At 48.4% G+C, this 17,007-nt stretch overlaps 1 protein-coding gene across 11 annotated transcripts in view; it reads left to right on the top strand.

The window, feature by feature from the left end:
* Positions 1-7,536, top strand: part of RGS6 (regulator of G-protein signaling 6) — a 656,379-nt gene extending 648,843 nt beyond the window's left edge. For 6 of the 11 annotated variants that reach the window (XM_011949627.1, XM_011949623.1, XM_011949631.1 and 3 more), the window contains one exon: positions 3,468-7,536. In XM_011949627.1, the coding sequence (XP_011805017.1) occupies positions 3,468-3,518 (51 nt within the window). In that variant the 3' untranslated portion in view covers positions 3,519-7,536. The remainder of the gene's footprint in view (positions 1-3,467) is intronic. The other 5 variants (XM_011949632.1, XM_011949630.1, XM_011949628.1 and 2 more) reach the window with 2 other exon arrangements.
* The last annotated feature ends 9,471 nt before the right edge of the window (positions 7,537-17,007 follow it).

The following is a 17,007-nucleotide window of genomic DNA, read 5'->3' as shown; positions in this document are numbered from 1 at the left end:
GGCCTCGGGCTGAGCTGGCTGCAGTTTCCTGGCACCATGATCCATTCCCAACTGACCAGCACTGAGGAACATTACACATTCACACCCTGAAAAAAACCTGCTTCCTCTGTAACTATGCAAATGCCAGACACAGGCAGGCAGAATTACCATTCCCCTTCCGAAGTTGTTCCTTCAGGATCATCCAAACTGGAGGCAGGGATGAGCGTAAAGAGAGGGGCGTAGTGCCCTGGAGGGCACAGGCAGGAGCTCCCCTCTCTCTGGGCAGAGCGGGTTCCTTAGGAGCGTCCTGCAAGCCTAGAGGGGCATGCACTTTGGGGAAGCTCATCTCTGAACACAGGTAGCCTCTACTATCAGATTTCACTTTGATCACTGAAAACTACAGGAGCCTCAGCTCTTCAGAAGGGAAGCAGCTGCAGAGCAAGTGTGATTGCAGTATTTCTTCCCCAAAGCCCCGGGCCAGGCATCTAGCCATGCCTGCATCCTGCGTGATTGACCGCCTTCCAGCCTGAGCCTGCCCTCACTCACCCGGGAGGTCGCTGGGTAGCGGGTAGACTGCAGCTGGGCTGAGCTGCTTCTCCAGCCGACCTGAACCCTCATGACCTCCATCTTTAGCAGCAGAGCTGGCATTTGGTAAATGCGTGAAAGCAAGAGTGGGGAGAGGGAGACAAAAATGCCAAGCAGCACCGCCTGGGTTGCTGAGAGGTTGGGAACAATCCCAAGGGTGGCCCCTAAGCTGGTCAGCTGCACCATCCTACCCTGAATCCTGGGAAATAAAAGCAGTTGGGGGAAGCGAAGGAGCGGGCAGTGACAGCCTGGCCACAGGTCCTTGGAGTCAGAGCTGTGAGGCTGCGCTCCAGGATTTAGGCAGGAAGAGATTAATTAGCGCCTCCAAGCCCAGCCCAACCCATTCTGTAGAACCGGGAAGGGTTGAGGGTAAGGAAGCCTCAGGGCCAAATTCACCTAAAACAAATAGACACATAATCCTCCAGAAATAGAATCTCCAACCTCCCTCAACCCACAGTCCCCTCTCCAGCCAAAATAACCTTGCTAATAAGAATGAAGCTGCAGTGTAGGTTTGGGCAACTGGTAAACCTCACCTCCTTTGTCTCTGGGCTTTGAATGTACACATTGGCAACAGACTCTTATTCAGAAGCTTGAGTGATTTTTTTTCCCCCATTCACCAGCTAAATGAGAGCCCCAAACGCTGTGGATAGCAAACTCAGAACATATATATTTGGGTACACAATGTGTAATTTGTGGCCCTGGTGGAGGAGGGAGGGGAAGGAGGAGGAGGAACCGATATTGGTGTATGGTGGTTATCACAGCAATAAGCAGCACCTAAGAGGAAAACGAACTTCCTTTGTGCCTTTCATAGGGTAGGGATGGACATGGGTAACAGGGGGTAGGGGAGGTTTGTAAGAGCTCACACAAGGAGTCCCCTAGACTCAGCAGCCCCGTGTTTCCCCAGAGAGGATGTCCCAGGCCCCCATCCTTCCTGCCTTGGGGCCTGCACTGGGAAGACACACTCCCAAGTGACACATGCCTCACACTCTATGTAAGAAAGGGCACTCGAGAGTCACAGCTGGGTGTGTGCCACAGAACCCAGGGCTGGGGGAGCCCTTGAAGGTCACCCTCTGCCTTCTAAGAGCTATTGTTATACCTAACCTGGTCTAGACAAAGGAGTAGCCATTCTGTCTTAGTGATTTTTCAAAGTCTGACACCATAGCGCTCTCGGATTTTTACAAAATCTGATTAAAACCTCCTTAGCCGAGTATAAATGTATCCTGCTGCAGGCTAAGTTTAGTGTATTTGAAGATTCAGATAAGGTTGCTGATGGGGAAATTTTTGTAGACGTGTGTGTGTTTTAAGATGGGGAGAAAAAAATGAAAAGTTTTGTCTCACTAGTGAAAATGGGGAGTGAAAGAAATGGGGAGAAAAAAGGTCAAGGAGAGGTAGGGAAAGGCAGACTTTCTGACAGCTCCTGAGGGCAATTTCATTTCTAGACAAACTCCCATCTATAGCACCAGAATTCTCAAAGTCAGGCTGGCCATGCCCCTTCATGGAGAGCTAAGCCAGATGCCACATTGTCCTGTATCCAGCAAAGCCACAGCCCGTGTTGTTCGTTTATTAGATAAACCCGTTATCCATCAATTCATCAATCAGCAGGTTTATTGAGGACCCTACCAGGCTTCACAAACCTGATCAATTTTTTTAATTACATCTAGCTTATACGCAGCCAAGCCCAGTAAACAAGATGAGCCCTCACACCCCACTTGGAAATGAACACGAGGAATCACTGGCCCCTGCAATCTCACGGCCAAACACTGCAGCCCATGCTGACGAGCTATCACGTGCTGCCCTTCACAGATGGCAGTGGTGTCGCTGACCCGCTGTCAATAATAGGCTGGGTTTGGAGTGCTTTCCCAGACACAGTGATCAATCTGCCTAGGTCCAGCCACGCTCTCCTCTAAAACCCTGTGCAATGACATGGATTTCTAAAGAGGGTGAGCTGGAGAACGGGCACACACTATGTAAGGGCAATAAGCAAAGCGACGGACCCTCACTCATCCCCCTCACCCTCCTCCTGGTGCCCAGTCACAACTGCCCTCCTAGATCAGGGGCTTCTCTGCCACCTCTCCAGGGCACATAGACAATGGGACTCTCCTGGCACCTCTATGGCTGATGCACCAGGCCTCATGATCCAGTTCATTATTTTAGTTTTTGAGAACTGCCACATGGGTTATAGTTGAAGGGCTTGTAGGCTTTCCTGGTATGGGGTCATCAAACTCTGCCTCTAGGTGCCACAGACGGGAAGCCAAGAACATAGGAGACAGCAGGAGTGCACTGCCCTGGGACCTACAGTGGCTCTGAGCCCCAGCAAATGCCCCCCACTTTCACAGTCCCAGAACTGGTCATCAAGAGCACTTAAGGTCTTTGTGTCTACCCTGCATTCCAAACAGGACTGTGCCTTCTTAAGACTAGTTAATTCATTAGCTTCTAATCAGCCAGATCCTTAGCCACCCTCTATTTGAATCAAGCCCCCGTCCCTGACCTCAGTATGCCCCAGTCCACCTTTTCCTCCCCCACGTGAACAAAATCAATTTCAGGGCAGCCCACCAGCATTAAAAATTGCTCTACCTGAAGGTTTAAATACCTGGTTTTGGTAAGTAAAATTCCCACATCCCAAAAAGGGTACCAGCAACACACCCTCATAAGGGGACCCTCCAGGACTCCCTGAACCTTCCCTGGAGCCCTGGTTTCTCCAGCTGTCCCAAGTTAAGGCTCCCGTATACCTAGAGATCAAATATCAAGGTGGTCCGTTGGGTTGGTGGGTTGGTTGGTCGTTTGGCCTCCATGGCTCATGCAACAATTAATTCACCTGTCTGGCTCTCTGTCTCTGTCCCTGTGTGTGTGTGTGTGTGTGTGCGCGCGCCTGTGCGTGCCTCTCTGTCGCTGTCTCTCTGCAGGGAAAGTCGCTGGCGGGCAAGCGCCTCACGGGCCTGATGCAGTCCTCCTGACCGTTCCCACCGCAGGTCCAGGGCCCGGGCCCGCGGACCCCACGGGCAGGCGGCGGCGCTCCACATCCGCAGACAGAGTTTCCTTACGGGGAGACTTGGTCACTGTGAAGGAGAAAGAGTGAGGGCAATGAAGGGCGATGGTGGGGAGACTCGGTGGGTGAACGGGGAGACCAGAAAGAAAGAGTCCACAGAGCCTGGGCTGGGCCCAGCGGAGGCTCCTGTTTACAGCCCTCTCTTCTTTGTACAGTTATATTCCAACACTCCACTTGCTAAGAGGCCCTGATCCCAGCTCATTCAGGGGAGAACACGTCGTGGGGTTCCTGTCACGACTACCACTTGAGATTCTATTATTATCCTCACTCCCCTGCTATCTGTGGGGTCACACCTTCTGGCAAATTCAAGAGGAATGAGTGGACCAAGAGCACATCCAGTATTTGCATCACCTCCCTGGCACCTCCCATAGTTACAGCCACTACATCCCCATCGCCGCCTGTCATCCCTCACATCTCTGTGGCCACCCGGGTGTCACCGCCAGCACCAGGCACCGCTTTCACGAAAAATGTCCAAATCACGTCTTCAGCAAGAAAGCAACCTCACGGATTGCCCCACCTCAAGTTCTTTCCACCCTCTTTAAGATCAGCGTTCGGAGAGGTCCCCGCCAGCCTGGTGGCTGCCCTCAGGTCCCATCACATGTCTCAAGGGTCCTGCGTTCGAGGAAGCACTGGTGTAGATGACAGAGCTTGTTTCACAGCTGCGGGAGTTCTGCTGACCGTCTTTTAGAGAATTATTTCATAATTTATTCTGGTTTGCCCCCTTGCTCCTTGATTTATTCCCTCATGTTTTACTCAAAATAAAACATGGCCATGAACTCAGGGGCCATTGGGATTCTCCCCTCTGGCAGCCCCAGGTGGGAACTGGGAGGGTCCCCAGCCCAGGAGGTGGCTGGACTGCAGGGCTGGCAGCCCCCACATGGTAGCATCCTGACAGGCATGGTGAGACCCTTGCTGGGTCAGGTCTCCTGTGTGTGTGAAGCTGGAGCAGAGTATGCTGCGAAGGGACCAGGCCAGGCCACAGGGTTCTCCTCCCAGTCTTTATCTGAAGGCCCAGCCAAAGCACCCCTCTAAACCGGTCGCCTAGGGGAAATGCAAAAATCTGCAAAAGATCCACCTGTATTCCCTCTGTGTGTGTGTCAAAATGACCATTTGCCAACCTGGCTGTGAGGTAATGTATGTAAAGCACCGAGTCAGGTGCCTGATACGTAGTAGGTGCTTAGCAAACGGTAGCTAATACTATCATCATTGTCATTGTTATTGTGACACCCATGAGCCCACAGACGGAGCTGTATTAAGTAACCTGTTTTTGAATCCAGACATTCACTCCCCCACTTGCTATGACTATCCTCCTTTGATCTATTTTTGGCCATAGGTAAAAAAATCTCTCGTGGGAGCATATAAACAAAAAACATAGAAGCAATAAAGCGATCGCTGGTATTTCTTTTCTCATGTAGCCAAATTCACCAGCCGGTGACCAAAGGCTCAGATGCTTGCTTATTTGCAGACCCGGCCTCCTGGGTGCTCCCCGATGACCCATCCTTCCACCCCACCACCTCCGAGTCCTGTCTATGTCTGCTTCCACACAGCCCTGTCCCCAGGTCACCAGCCTTCTGTCCCTCACAGCAGTGCCGCCGCAGGCATTAGGAGTCTTCCTTATGTTGTATCCTTGTGAGTTCTTGACTGCCATGCCCCAGTTTCCCTCTCTCGGAGGTACAGTGGAAACTGGAGAGATGACAGATGTTGAGTCCTCAGTGTCTCCAGACGCGGCAATTCTTGCTGGACACCTGCACATGCTCAGCACAGAGGCTGGTACTTTGGAGGCAGTAACCACTTGATGAGTACATGAATGACATGAAGCCCCATTATGGGGTCTTTTGACAGGCCCCTTTCATCCCCTTTCTCTTTGTATAAACCTCCTGTTTCAGAACAAAATTGTAGTCTAAGTTCATTTGCAGCCTTGCCCAAGGATCCCCAGGCTGTGCTGACCCCCAGGCATAGGGCAAAGGGTGTTCCCAAACAGCAGGCACCTCAGTGCCCTCAGTTATCCAGGGCAAGGGGCCTGGCTGCCCCCTGCTTCTTCCCATGGTGCAGGGGCATTCTAAGCTAGGCTGCAGACAGGGCAGGGTTGGCTTCTCGGCCATTCCTTCTGCGCCCGCTTCTTCTGACTGGTGTCTCCCTGGAGATCCCCAGAGGATCTGCCCAGAGCCAGGTAGTCTCTGGCCCTGAGATAAAGCTGGCTGCAGGCTTACAAGCACTTCTGGGGACATCCAGAAGGGAGGGTCAGTAAGCACAACGGAGCTAAGGAGACTTCAGATGGACTCAAACCCAGAGCAATAACCCTCTCACACCACCCCACAGCTAAGGCACCCATGTTCCCCAGTAGATCAAGCCAGAGGCTTGCAAGAAGGGAGTGGAACAAGGCTGCCTATCCAAAGTCCATCTACCACACAGACCTTGGTCATGGAAGTACATTTGGAAAATCTGTTCTTGGCCCGTTCCCCATTGGCCTAGTCTACACAGCCAAAAATTCAGACTAGATTAGATGTTTGCAGGCAATTCTGTAGCAAAGCAGATTCCCCCACCCTGTCGTGCCCGCTAGAAGCTGCCTTAGCCTCCCTGAATGGGTGTGGCCTCTGGGCCTAGGACTCCTCCCTAAGAGGAAAAGCGCTCTCCAGCCACATCTTAGCAGCCCCACAGCCACAGCATCAGGGCAGCTGCAGCAAGTGACCAACCACCCATCGGGTTAGATACACAAGGCACCAGGCACTGGCATCTGGCTAAAATAACCTTTCCCTACATGGGAAGAAGAAAGCTTGTAGGTTGGCACATATAAATGTCCAGCCACAACCAGATGGCCTGACCTAAGCAGCAGGAACTCTCTTGGGAGGAGCCTCCGCCCTTCCAGAAAGTGATGTGCCAGCTTTGTTCTCCTGGGAAGGTGTTGCTATACCCCAGGAACAAAGCAAGGCCCAACTGCCAGTGCAGTCAGCCGGGCCTGCGCTCCAGGCTCACCGCCGCTGAGTGGTCAGGTACCGGGCCGGCACCCTGGGAGGGACCTCTTGCGACTCTGAGTTGCAGCTTGGACTAGCTGAACATATGGGGACATGCTCCCGGGGCTTCTTCCCTGGCAGGATTCCTGGGATGTTCTAACTACCTCACCAACAGGACGCGGAACCGGGAGCCTGCCACCCTGCTGGCCCCCTTGGTGGTTACGGAAGGTGATGTTTTTCCTAAAATGCATCCCTCCTGTTCTGCTCCAAATACATGAGCTTCAAAAACAGCCACCAGGAAAGCCTTCCCAGAAGAGGGAAAGGATTGAGGGCTCTCTTCCTTTGGGCCCTGCAAAATGTATTGGAGGGAGGTGTTGCTGCAAGGTCCAGGAGCTGGGAAGCTCTGGGCTCGGGGGGAGATAATGCACCACCAGCCTCGAAAAGGAGCTGCCCAAGTTGAATATGTAGCAAAGACCATGGGATAAGTTGAATAGTGGCCAAATGAATCACTAATAACTCACCATGGGACCCTCTGAAGAGAGGCCTGTGCTCGTGTAACCATAGCAACAGCAGATGCCAGCAACCTACTCATTAGTACCACCCAGTGATAAGGCATCCCCTGGGCTAGACCCAGGGGCCATAAAGTAGCAAAGTAGCAAATGTAGCAATAAGGGGCTCAGGTCTATGTGGGGACAGGGTCCAAATGACCAGGCCTCGGCCCTCTCCCCAGCCCCGATGAGGGCTCAGAGCCAGCTGCTGTCAGCTGTCTGGGGAGGGAAGGCCCTACTCCACACAAGGGGCCCCCGTTCTATACTCGAAGCCCACTCACCGCATGATCACGGACACGTCGGAATGGCCTCCTCTTAGTGCATGTAGTTCTCATTAGTTTATTTTTCTGGAATTTGGGGATTGGACCCCAGAACCAAACATGCTGGTACAGTCTAAAAATAAATGACTTGAACCCGCTTCAATCCAGCTAACTCTGTGTGGCTCCTTGGTTTGGGGGTTTGTTGGGCAGGATGTACCTCTAGAAAAATCGAACACCCCTCCGCACACCCCATCCTTCCCCATTATCTCACACATACACACACACACACAGACACACACACACACACACACACACACACACACACACACACACACACACCTGTTTCCTTCTCACTCCCAACCAGGCTGCCAAGCAGCACAGAAAAGCCAGAGTTCTGGGGCACTGGACTCATTCTGTTAGGTAGGGACAGTGGTGTCACCAGAAGGCCAAAGTCCCTGACTCTGCTAGGGTCTCCTTGACTGGGGGGTTCTCCAGGCCCCACTGTCTGTACTCAGGTGCAAAACCCTGTGGCTGCTCTGACACCCTCTTGAATAAGATCCCAGGGTCGAAGTCTGCTGCATACAGACGGTGCTTCTTACACGGAGTCTCAGTTTCCTGAGTGACAGACAGTTGCATTTCCCACTAACACCAAAGCAGCCAGACTCTGAGAGCCTGAGCGTCAGGCTGACAAGAGGAGGACGAGCGCAAGGTAAAAAGGCGGTGCTAGTGTACTGCGATCCCTCTATTAATGACAAGGCCAACACCTAGCTGCATACTTCAGTGGCAGAAATTTTGCTCCTAAAGGTAGAAATGATTTCAGAGGCATGAGAATGGGATTCCAGTCATAGCTACAAGGGAACCAACTCATCTCTCAACCCCTGGGCCACCTGCTTGTGTAGGATTTTCTGCCCCACAGAGTCAAGATCAAGGTCACATCTACCTCAGGTTCATAACATGTCCCACCTCACGTCCTGGTCCACCCCCAAAAGAGCCATGCTTTCCTGTCCTCTTTGACCATGGCCACCACCTCCAGGGAACCCAGAGCAGCGCCTGCCTTCTCAGCTGGACCATCTGGCTTAGTTCCAGAATCTCTGCTTATCAGGCTGTTGCTGTGCATGCACATTACCCTACTGACCGCCGAGAGCAGAGCTCTGCTTTCAGGTCCAGAATCAAGGTGGAGATTTGGGGCTACCAGTTATAACACAAAAAGCTGTACCCACCCAAGAATGAGAGCCATCCTGACAGCTGCCTCTCTCCCTACACCCTTCTGGGGACTTGTGGCCTAGCAGGCATGAAGCTGGCATCTCCTTTGCTGCTAGCCTCCAATTGTCCATTGATCCCAGCCTCCGAGGAACCACTGGGGCCTCTGATGAGTGTCTCTGGTCCTAGAACCTTTCCTGGGATGTGACAGCCTCCAAAGCCAAGTAGTTCTCTGAGACGCGTATCCCCTCCTGGGCCCACAGAGCTCTGCCCACCAGGCTCTCCCTCCGCCACCCTTCCTTTGCAGAAACACCCACAGGAATCCCTGGCCCCCATTGTGGGACTTCCGACACCAGTAGCTGGGCCCCTTTCCCTGTACCCAGCCCTTCAGCACCCACAGTGGGGGTTACTGGATCTGCACCAGACCCCATACACAGAGGGGCATGGCCCCCTGTCCAAAAAGAGGCTGCGGGGTCTGGTTTATTTTAAAGGGGCCTGGGTTGTGGGGTGTAGCGACGTGAGCTCCGCCTGTCACAGAGCTCCCTGGTATGCTCTTGCTCACTTAAAGCGTGGGCTCAGTTCTCCTCAGAGCCCGGAGGTGTCCTGGCCAGGTCTGGCTTATTTCAGCAGACAAAATAAAGAAACAGCCCCCGAGTGCAGAGCCCCAGAACCACCCTCATTCTGAGCCTTAGTGTCCTCATTTGTGAAACAAGAACAAGAGTTTCAAAATCTTCGGGTGGCTGTGAATTCATCTAGAGGGCTTAGCCTGGGCCTGTCACATGGTAAATGTTCACAGAATGGGTGCTGGTGTTAGCTGGAGCCATATCTGAGATAGGCATTGAAAGGCAGCGAAGGCCGGGTGTGTTTGCAAATCCCTGACAGATAGACAACTTCCCCGGCAGCCTAGCCCCTGAGAGTCGCCCTTCCCGCCAGCCTCAAGGCTGTGGGCTTTGCTTGCCTGTTTGGGCAGCGGCCTCTCTCTGCCTCTCACAAGCCCCTGGCTCCCTTCTTCCCAGCGAGGGCCTTGTTCCCTGTGTGTCACTTGGGTGGCCTCAATCAATAACCCTGCATTATGTCTGAGAAACAGCCGAGTGGCAGGCCAGGGGCCTCCTCCCCAGACCCCGCGTGGAAAATGGAAACAGTACAGATTCCCACTGCCCATCTAGATTCCCGTTTGTCCGATGGGCCTCATGGCTACTTCCATGAGATTTGGACTCTGAGCTCTTATTCCAAAATACTCCATTACAGGCCAGTGACTCTGCCTTCTGACCTAGGACACGGACCTGCCTCCATTCTCTGAGAACACCTGGCGTCCAAGGGGACACTTGGACCTCCACGGGAGGGGCAGCCTCGTTCCTACAGTTTCCAACCAAGAAAATAAAGCCTGGTTCTTCTCTTTCTCCCATTACATCACAGGATGGCTTTGGGTCGGGAAGGGGCAGGAGGGATCAGGGAGGGGACATTTAAAAAATGAGAGAAGTCCCTGGATATCTCTTCCTGTGGCCTTGCCTGTGATCGCACCCTCAGTAGAGAGCAGTGAATATTAACACAGGGAGAAACCTGTGAGATTCTCTGGTTCTCTGGTGTGGTGTGTGTGTGTGTGTGTGTGTGTGTATGTGTGTGTGTCTTTTAGTTTATTAAGCTATAATTTACCTACTTTAAAATTCACTATTTTATATTACAACACTGTTATCAGTTTTGACAAACATATACAATGATATAACCACCACTGAAAATCAAAATAGGGAATAATTTCATACCCCAAAATGTTCCTGTGCCCTTTATAGTTAATTCCATCCCCCTACTCCTCTGTTCCCGGAAGCTGCTGGTTTGTTTTCTCACCCTGTAGTTCTGCCTTTCTTAGAAAGCCACATACAGGCCAGGCATGGTGGCTCACACCTGTAATCACCACATTTTGAGAGGCTGAGGTGGGTGGGTCATCTGAGGTCAGGAGTTTGAGACCAGCCTGGCCAACATGGTGAAACCCCATCTCTACTTCAAAAATTAGCTGGGCATGATGGCAAGCACCTGTAATCCCAGCTACCCAGGAGGCTGAGGCACAAGAATCACTTGAACCCAGGAGGTGGAGGCTGCAGTGAGCCGAGATCACACAATTGCTGGCAGGCAACAGAGTGAGACTGTCAAAAAGAAGGAAGGGAGGGAGGGAGGGAATGAACGAACAAGGAGTTATACACTATGTGACCTTAGCCTGTCTTCCCTCACTTAGCTCTGTGCACACTGTTGCACATCTAGGTAGCACGTTCCTCAGCCTTTTGTTTTATCCGTAAAGAAACTGAGGCCCTCAGTGGGAAGAGCAGAGAGAGTTGGAGGAGCAGGGCTTAGCGTCTAGGTCATGACTACCACCCAGCCTCTCAGGTTGATGGGCCATACTTCTTCACTAAAAAGTCACCTTTTAAACCCCTCAAAATATGTGAGCCCCTGTTTGAGAAAGCATATGATCACAGAACCTGCACATTGAAGAGAACGCACGCTTTCTTCTAACAGAAACTACTTAGAGTCAGTCCTCTGTATCCACAGTTTCCATGGATTCAACAACCATGGATGAAAAATATTTTTAAAAATTAAAAAATAACAGTACAACAGTAAAAATACAAATTAAAAAACAATATAGCATTAAAATGATTTACACAGCATTTACATTGTATTAAGTATTATAAGTAATCTAGAGATAATGTAAAGTATATAGGAGGATGTGCTTTGGTTACCGACAAATACTACACCATTTTATAAAAGGGACTTGAGCCTCTTTGGATTTTGGTATCCATGGGAAGAGGGGGCAGTCCTGGAACTAACCCCCCAATGAATATTGAGGGACAACTGTACCTGGAAACAAAGGGAAGTAATGGTACTTATCAGAGTGTGAAATGGAATTATAAAAGGGCACAAAAGGGTAATGTAATTATTCTCCATCTTGATTTTTGGTGGTGGTTACAGCATAGTATAAGCAATAGTGAATATCAGAGTGAGGCATTATCTATTAAGTTAGCAGGCAGTGCTTGACCGGCTCCTACCAATAACTCTGGAGTTCTCCCATGCCTTCTCCAAATAGATTAACACAGATTTAGCAAAGTGATAAAAGCTAACTGTAAACACAGTGCTGGAACAGAACCCAGGGACATGGGGATCCAGGGTAGAGTGAAACAGCCATGAAAACCAGGTCAACTGGAGGAGATGACCCAGGGGTCCCCTCAGTGAGAGATCTAAAAATTCACAAATTCCAAATAATTGGAGTTTTGCTAAGCAGCATTATGAACTCATGAATTTAAATATATTTAATATATTCTGATCCATTGCATTTATTGTCTTTATTGATATCCAAAGTGTCCCATCTTTGGCCAGTGAGAACCTGAGTCTTTATACAGGACCTTGATAATCTTTGGGAATTTCATTGCTATCTGGTATGAGAGCATAATCCAGACCTGTCTTGTACAGTTCCTCTCCCATACCTAAGTTTCAAGTAAGTGAAAGTCTATGAATGCTTAGCTATAAAATTAGAGGGCCCTGTGATGGACTTTTCCTATGTAAACTGAATCCCCCATGCCTCCAGATTATTAGAATTGAAAATTCCTTTAACAATCAACCAACCCAGAGCCTTCATTCTACATAACAGGAAACAGAGGCCCGGAAACATCAAGTGACTTACATAAGGTTATACAGGCTTATGGCAGGGCAAGGATTCAAGACTAGGGTCCCTGACTCCCGGTCTTATGCTTACCATGGCCTTTCCTCTCCTTATATGTCCTCAGCCCATCAAGTCAGATCTTCCACCAAAGCCACACCCAGCCTTGCTGTGTGTGCTGAAGGGTGGACACAAAAAGTAGAAATATCCTGATTTCAAAACTCATGACAAGGCTACAGTAATCAAGACAGGACAGTGTAATACTGGTAAGAGGAGAGACATATAGATAGATGGAATCGAATTGAGAGTCTAGAAATAAACCCATGCATTTATAGCCAACTGATTTTTAACAAGAGTGCCAAAACAATTCATTAGGGGAAAGAATCATCTTTTCAACAAATGGTGCTGCGATAACTAAATGAAACAGAAGTAGAAAAATGAAATTTGATTCCCTACCTCACACCATATACAAAAGTTAACTGAAAATGGATAGAAGAGCTAATACTATCACACTGTTAGAAGAAAACATAGAAGTAAATCTTCCTGATCTTGGATTGAGCAATGGTTTCTTAGATAAAACACTAAAAATAAAAACAACAAAATAAAAAATAGATAAATTGAACTTTAACAAAATTTTAAACTGTTGTGGCTCAAAGAACACCATCAATAAAGTGAAAAGATATCCCAGATTAGGAGAAAATATCTGGCTATCAATGTATTTATATTTAGAATATACACAGAACTTTTAAAATTCAGTAATAAGACAAATAAATAATGTAATTAAATGATGAGTGAAGGATCTGTACAGATATTTCTCTAAAGAAGATATACAAATAGCCAACAAGCACAGGAAAGGATGCTGAACATCATTAGCCACTAAAGAAATGCAAATAAATTCCATGATGAGATACCACTTCACAACCACTGGGATGGCTATAATAAAAAAGGCAGATTTTAACAAGTGTCAGTGAGAATGTAAAGAGTTCTGGAATATAAAATGGTGGTAATGTAAAATGCTGCAGCCACTTTGGAAAACAGTCTGAAATTTCCTCAAAATCATAAAAATAGAGTTACTCTATGATGTAGCAATTCCATTCGTAGGTATATACCCAGGAGAAATAAAAACATACAACCATACAAAAATTTGAACACAAATGTCCTTAGCAGCATTATTTATAATAACCAAAAAATGAAAACAATTCAAATATCTGTCAACTGGTAAATGGGTTAAACAAAATGTGACATATTCATACTGTGAATATTATTTGGCAATAAAAAGGAATGAAGTATGGATACACATCACAACATGGATGAAACCTGAAAACATTATGCTAAGTGAAAGAAGCCAGTCACAAAAGACTATAGATTGTATGATTCCATTTACAAAGAATGTCCAATAGGCAAATAGATAGAGACAGAAAGTAGACTAGTTGTTGCCTAGAGACAACAACTCTCTAGGAGATTGGCAGGATGGAAATGAAAAATCACTACTGATAGGTATGGAGTTTCTTTGAGGAGTGATGAAAATGTTCTAAAATTTATTGTAGTGATGTACACAGATTGTGCAAAACTGTGGATATAATTAAAATCATTGACTTATATACTTTAAACAAATAAATTGTATGGTATGTGAATTACATTTCAGTAAAGCTGTTAAAAAACAACAACAAAGAAAGAAAGAAAAGGTAAGAAGGAGGGAGAGAGGGAGGGAAACAGGAAAGGAGAGAGGGAGGAGAGAAAGAAAAAGAGCGGGAGGGAAGGAGACAGAAGTCCAGAATAGACAAATATCTCCTATTCACCTCTTCTCCAACCAAAGATGCCCACCTCTATCTACCCCAGTCTGAGTTGTGGCCCGGCTACACCCAGAATTTCTCTAAGCCAGCTCCATCCTCTTCTGCTGGCTTTCTGCTTGCCACCCTTACAAAGCTGTTCTGCAGCAACCAATCCTGGGTTCCCTTCCTGGGAGGGAGGCCCTCACTTAGGGGTTAAGGAAGCTGCGCACACACACACACACACACACACACACACACACACACACACAGGACTGTGAGCTGATCTATTGAGTTAAATGCTCCTATTCATGCAAGACTTTGCCAAGGTGAATTCACTGAGCCCTCAGATAAATGCATCAAGCCAGAAACAAAGGGAAAACATTGGGAGCAAACCAAAAGATAAATTACAAATTGGATTAGTGGATCTTCCTCTCTGTCTGCCGCGGAAGCATGCTATTAGCTATCCAGACATGCCCAGTGGTTTGCAACACCCACACACACATACAACATCCACAATGCCCCTCCCTGGTCAGGCACAAAGCAGAGGTGACCTTGACACTTCTCACTCCTAAGCCTTTAGCACTCAGACTCATGGCTGCTCTCAGGATTCTGAGCTTTGGGCAGGAAAAAATGAACTTTCTCTTTGGCTCTCTCCCAGGGTGCCAGCTGGTGAGCCCACAGAACTTCTGCCAGTTCACTCACACAGTGTTCTGTGACTTTCCCCAGTCCCTGCTGCCTCTTCCCACCCCCTCCACGGCGCAGCCTCATGTTATGGCAGAACAGGAGTGACCACCCCAGCAACTGGCATTGCAAAGAGGAAAGCAGGAGTGTGTCTTCTCCCAGAAAAAAGATAGGAGTGAGGCCGGGCTTGGTGGCTGCCCTGATAATGACCCAGGGGGAAGATCTGATGGAAGGTATATCTGAGGACATTTAAGTCGAGGAGTGCTTATTGAGATTGGCCATGTGGCAGGTGTTATACCACCTACTAAGCTCAGAGAGTTGAGAGAAAGTGGTTCTTGTCCTCAAAGACCACATCTTCTAGTAGAAGTTACAGATGTGTAACCAACCTATCGTGATGTGAGTAAGAGGGGCATAGGTACAAATAGAATGCACATGGCGAGGGGCAACTCATTTGCCCTAGGAGGAAGTGGGGAAGGAGGTAGCGTGAAAAGTCCCCACCTATTGAGGGTGCAGTGGGTGGACTCCATGAGCAGAGTGTGGGCGACTGGAGTGGGCACAAAGGCTGAGCAAGGTCAGACCTAGATACCAATGACAGGTCATGATGGCTCCAACAGGTTAGGGCCTAGCAGTAAGGGTGCAGAGAGGGAAAGATTCATAAGATGCTGCAGTAGGATGTAAAGCCTCCGGTGACTCAATGAATATAGGGTTGGAAAGGGAGAGGTGGGTGTTGAGGATTTCAGAGGATTCAAATCAGGGTGGAGAAACTGTGTGGAGCCAGTAGATACCAGAGCTGGTTCCAAAGTGGGTGAGGATAGAGCTGGCAGCCTAGGAGTGAGTTATCTGGAAACATAGGCTGTAAGGTAGGTAAACGGTAGGAGGTAGCATTCAGAGTTTATTGTTTCAGAGGTAAAGCAATTGTGAAGTATCCAGGGTGTGCCCAGGGGTAGCTGGACTGGAGAGGCATACAAGGGTCATGATGGAGAAGATGAGGATTGTGTAGGTCATCAGGGGACACTGGCGTTACTCAGAATGACAGCAGGAGGTGAAATGGAGGAAGAGCGTGGAAGCTGGGGACTGGTGCCCTTGTCCTGGGGGAATATGGAAATGTGACCTAGAGGTTCATAGGTGAGGGCATTGAAGGTGAGGAGAGGATAGAATAAACAACCCGTGTTCCTTCAGAAGGAGATGGGCTCTTGGACAGACTTCATAGGTTGGTGGCCTGAAGGCAGCAAGGACAGGAAAGGGATGGGCATGCTTCCAGCTCCATCCAGATTGCCTGCAGAAGGACATCTGGAACAAACCTTTCTCCACCACCTCCATCAGTTCTGCAAATAACGTATTATATATTTCAAAATAGCTAAAAGAGAAAGTTTCGAATACTCCTACCACAAAGAAATGATGAATGTTTGAGGTGATGAATTTGTAGATTACCCTGATTTGATCATTACACAATGTACACAGGTGTCAAAACATCCATAATGTACACCATAAATATGTGCAATTATTATGTGTCAATTTAAAATAAAATAAATATATTTTAAAAGCAGTTCCACTTTCAAGCCAGCCTATCTGAGCCCCAGATTGGCTTGCTTTGGGCTCCCTGCCCTCATTCTGGCCAGGCATCCCACCCGTCCTTCCTGAACTGCTCTGGGAATGTCTTCTCAGACGGCCAGAGTCAGAGGCTCCCGTTCCTGTCTTCACGGGCCATCTTGTAGAACTGCCTCACAAGCAAGGCTGTCTGAGGCCGACAGCACTTTGGTTTTTCAGTCATTAGACCCTTCCATAGATTCTAGGTGAACTGCCTCACACCAAATTCAAGTCTCCTTGAATACGATTGAGGAAAGCTCTCTTGTCACATTTTACTTTCCTTTCCTTGAAAGTACAAATTTTATTCTCCCAGCTTTTCTATATAGGATATTTCCTCCAGTTCCTATAAAACCAGTTTAGACATATCTCTGTTTGGCCATGTAAGGGGGGGTATATTACACCCACATATGGAGTTCCCAACAACAAAACAGGATTGTATGTTTCTCCTCCCAAAAATTACATACAGAGTCTTCATTGAATAACATTATCCTATCTGTAGTAGAAATAAAATAAATGGTGATAATATGTAGCAAAGGGATCCGGGTTTCCAACACAATGATGTCATTCCTTTCATATACTGTTGGCAGCAGACAGATTGCAACACATCTGTAATCTCATAGAATACTTTCAACACCTTGAAACACAAACCCTTTTCTCTGTTCATTTTAGCTGTGTGGAACAGAATTATTTGCAAAAACATCATCAAAATGAGTATCTGTTACAATATCGTTTTGTGATAACAGACATGTGATACTTGT

The sequence above is a fragment of the Colobus angolensis genome, unplaced genomic scaffold (assembly GCF_000951035.1).
Source record: "Colobus angolensis palliatus isolate OR3802 unplaced genomic scaffold, Cang.pa_1.0 Scaffold3, whole genome shotgun sequence".
Lineage (NCBI taxonomy): Eukaryota > Metazoa > Chordata > Mammalia > Primates > Cercopithecidae > Colobus > Colobus angolensis.
Note: the sequence above shows the minus strand (reverse complement) of the source record. Positions and strands in the feature narration are given on the sequence as shown.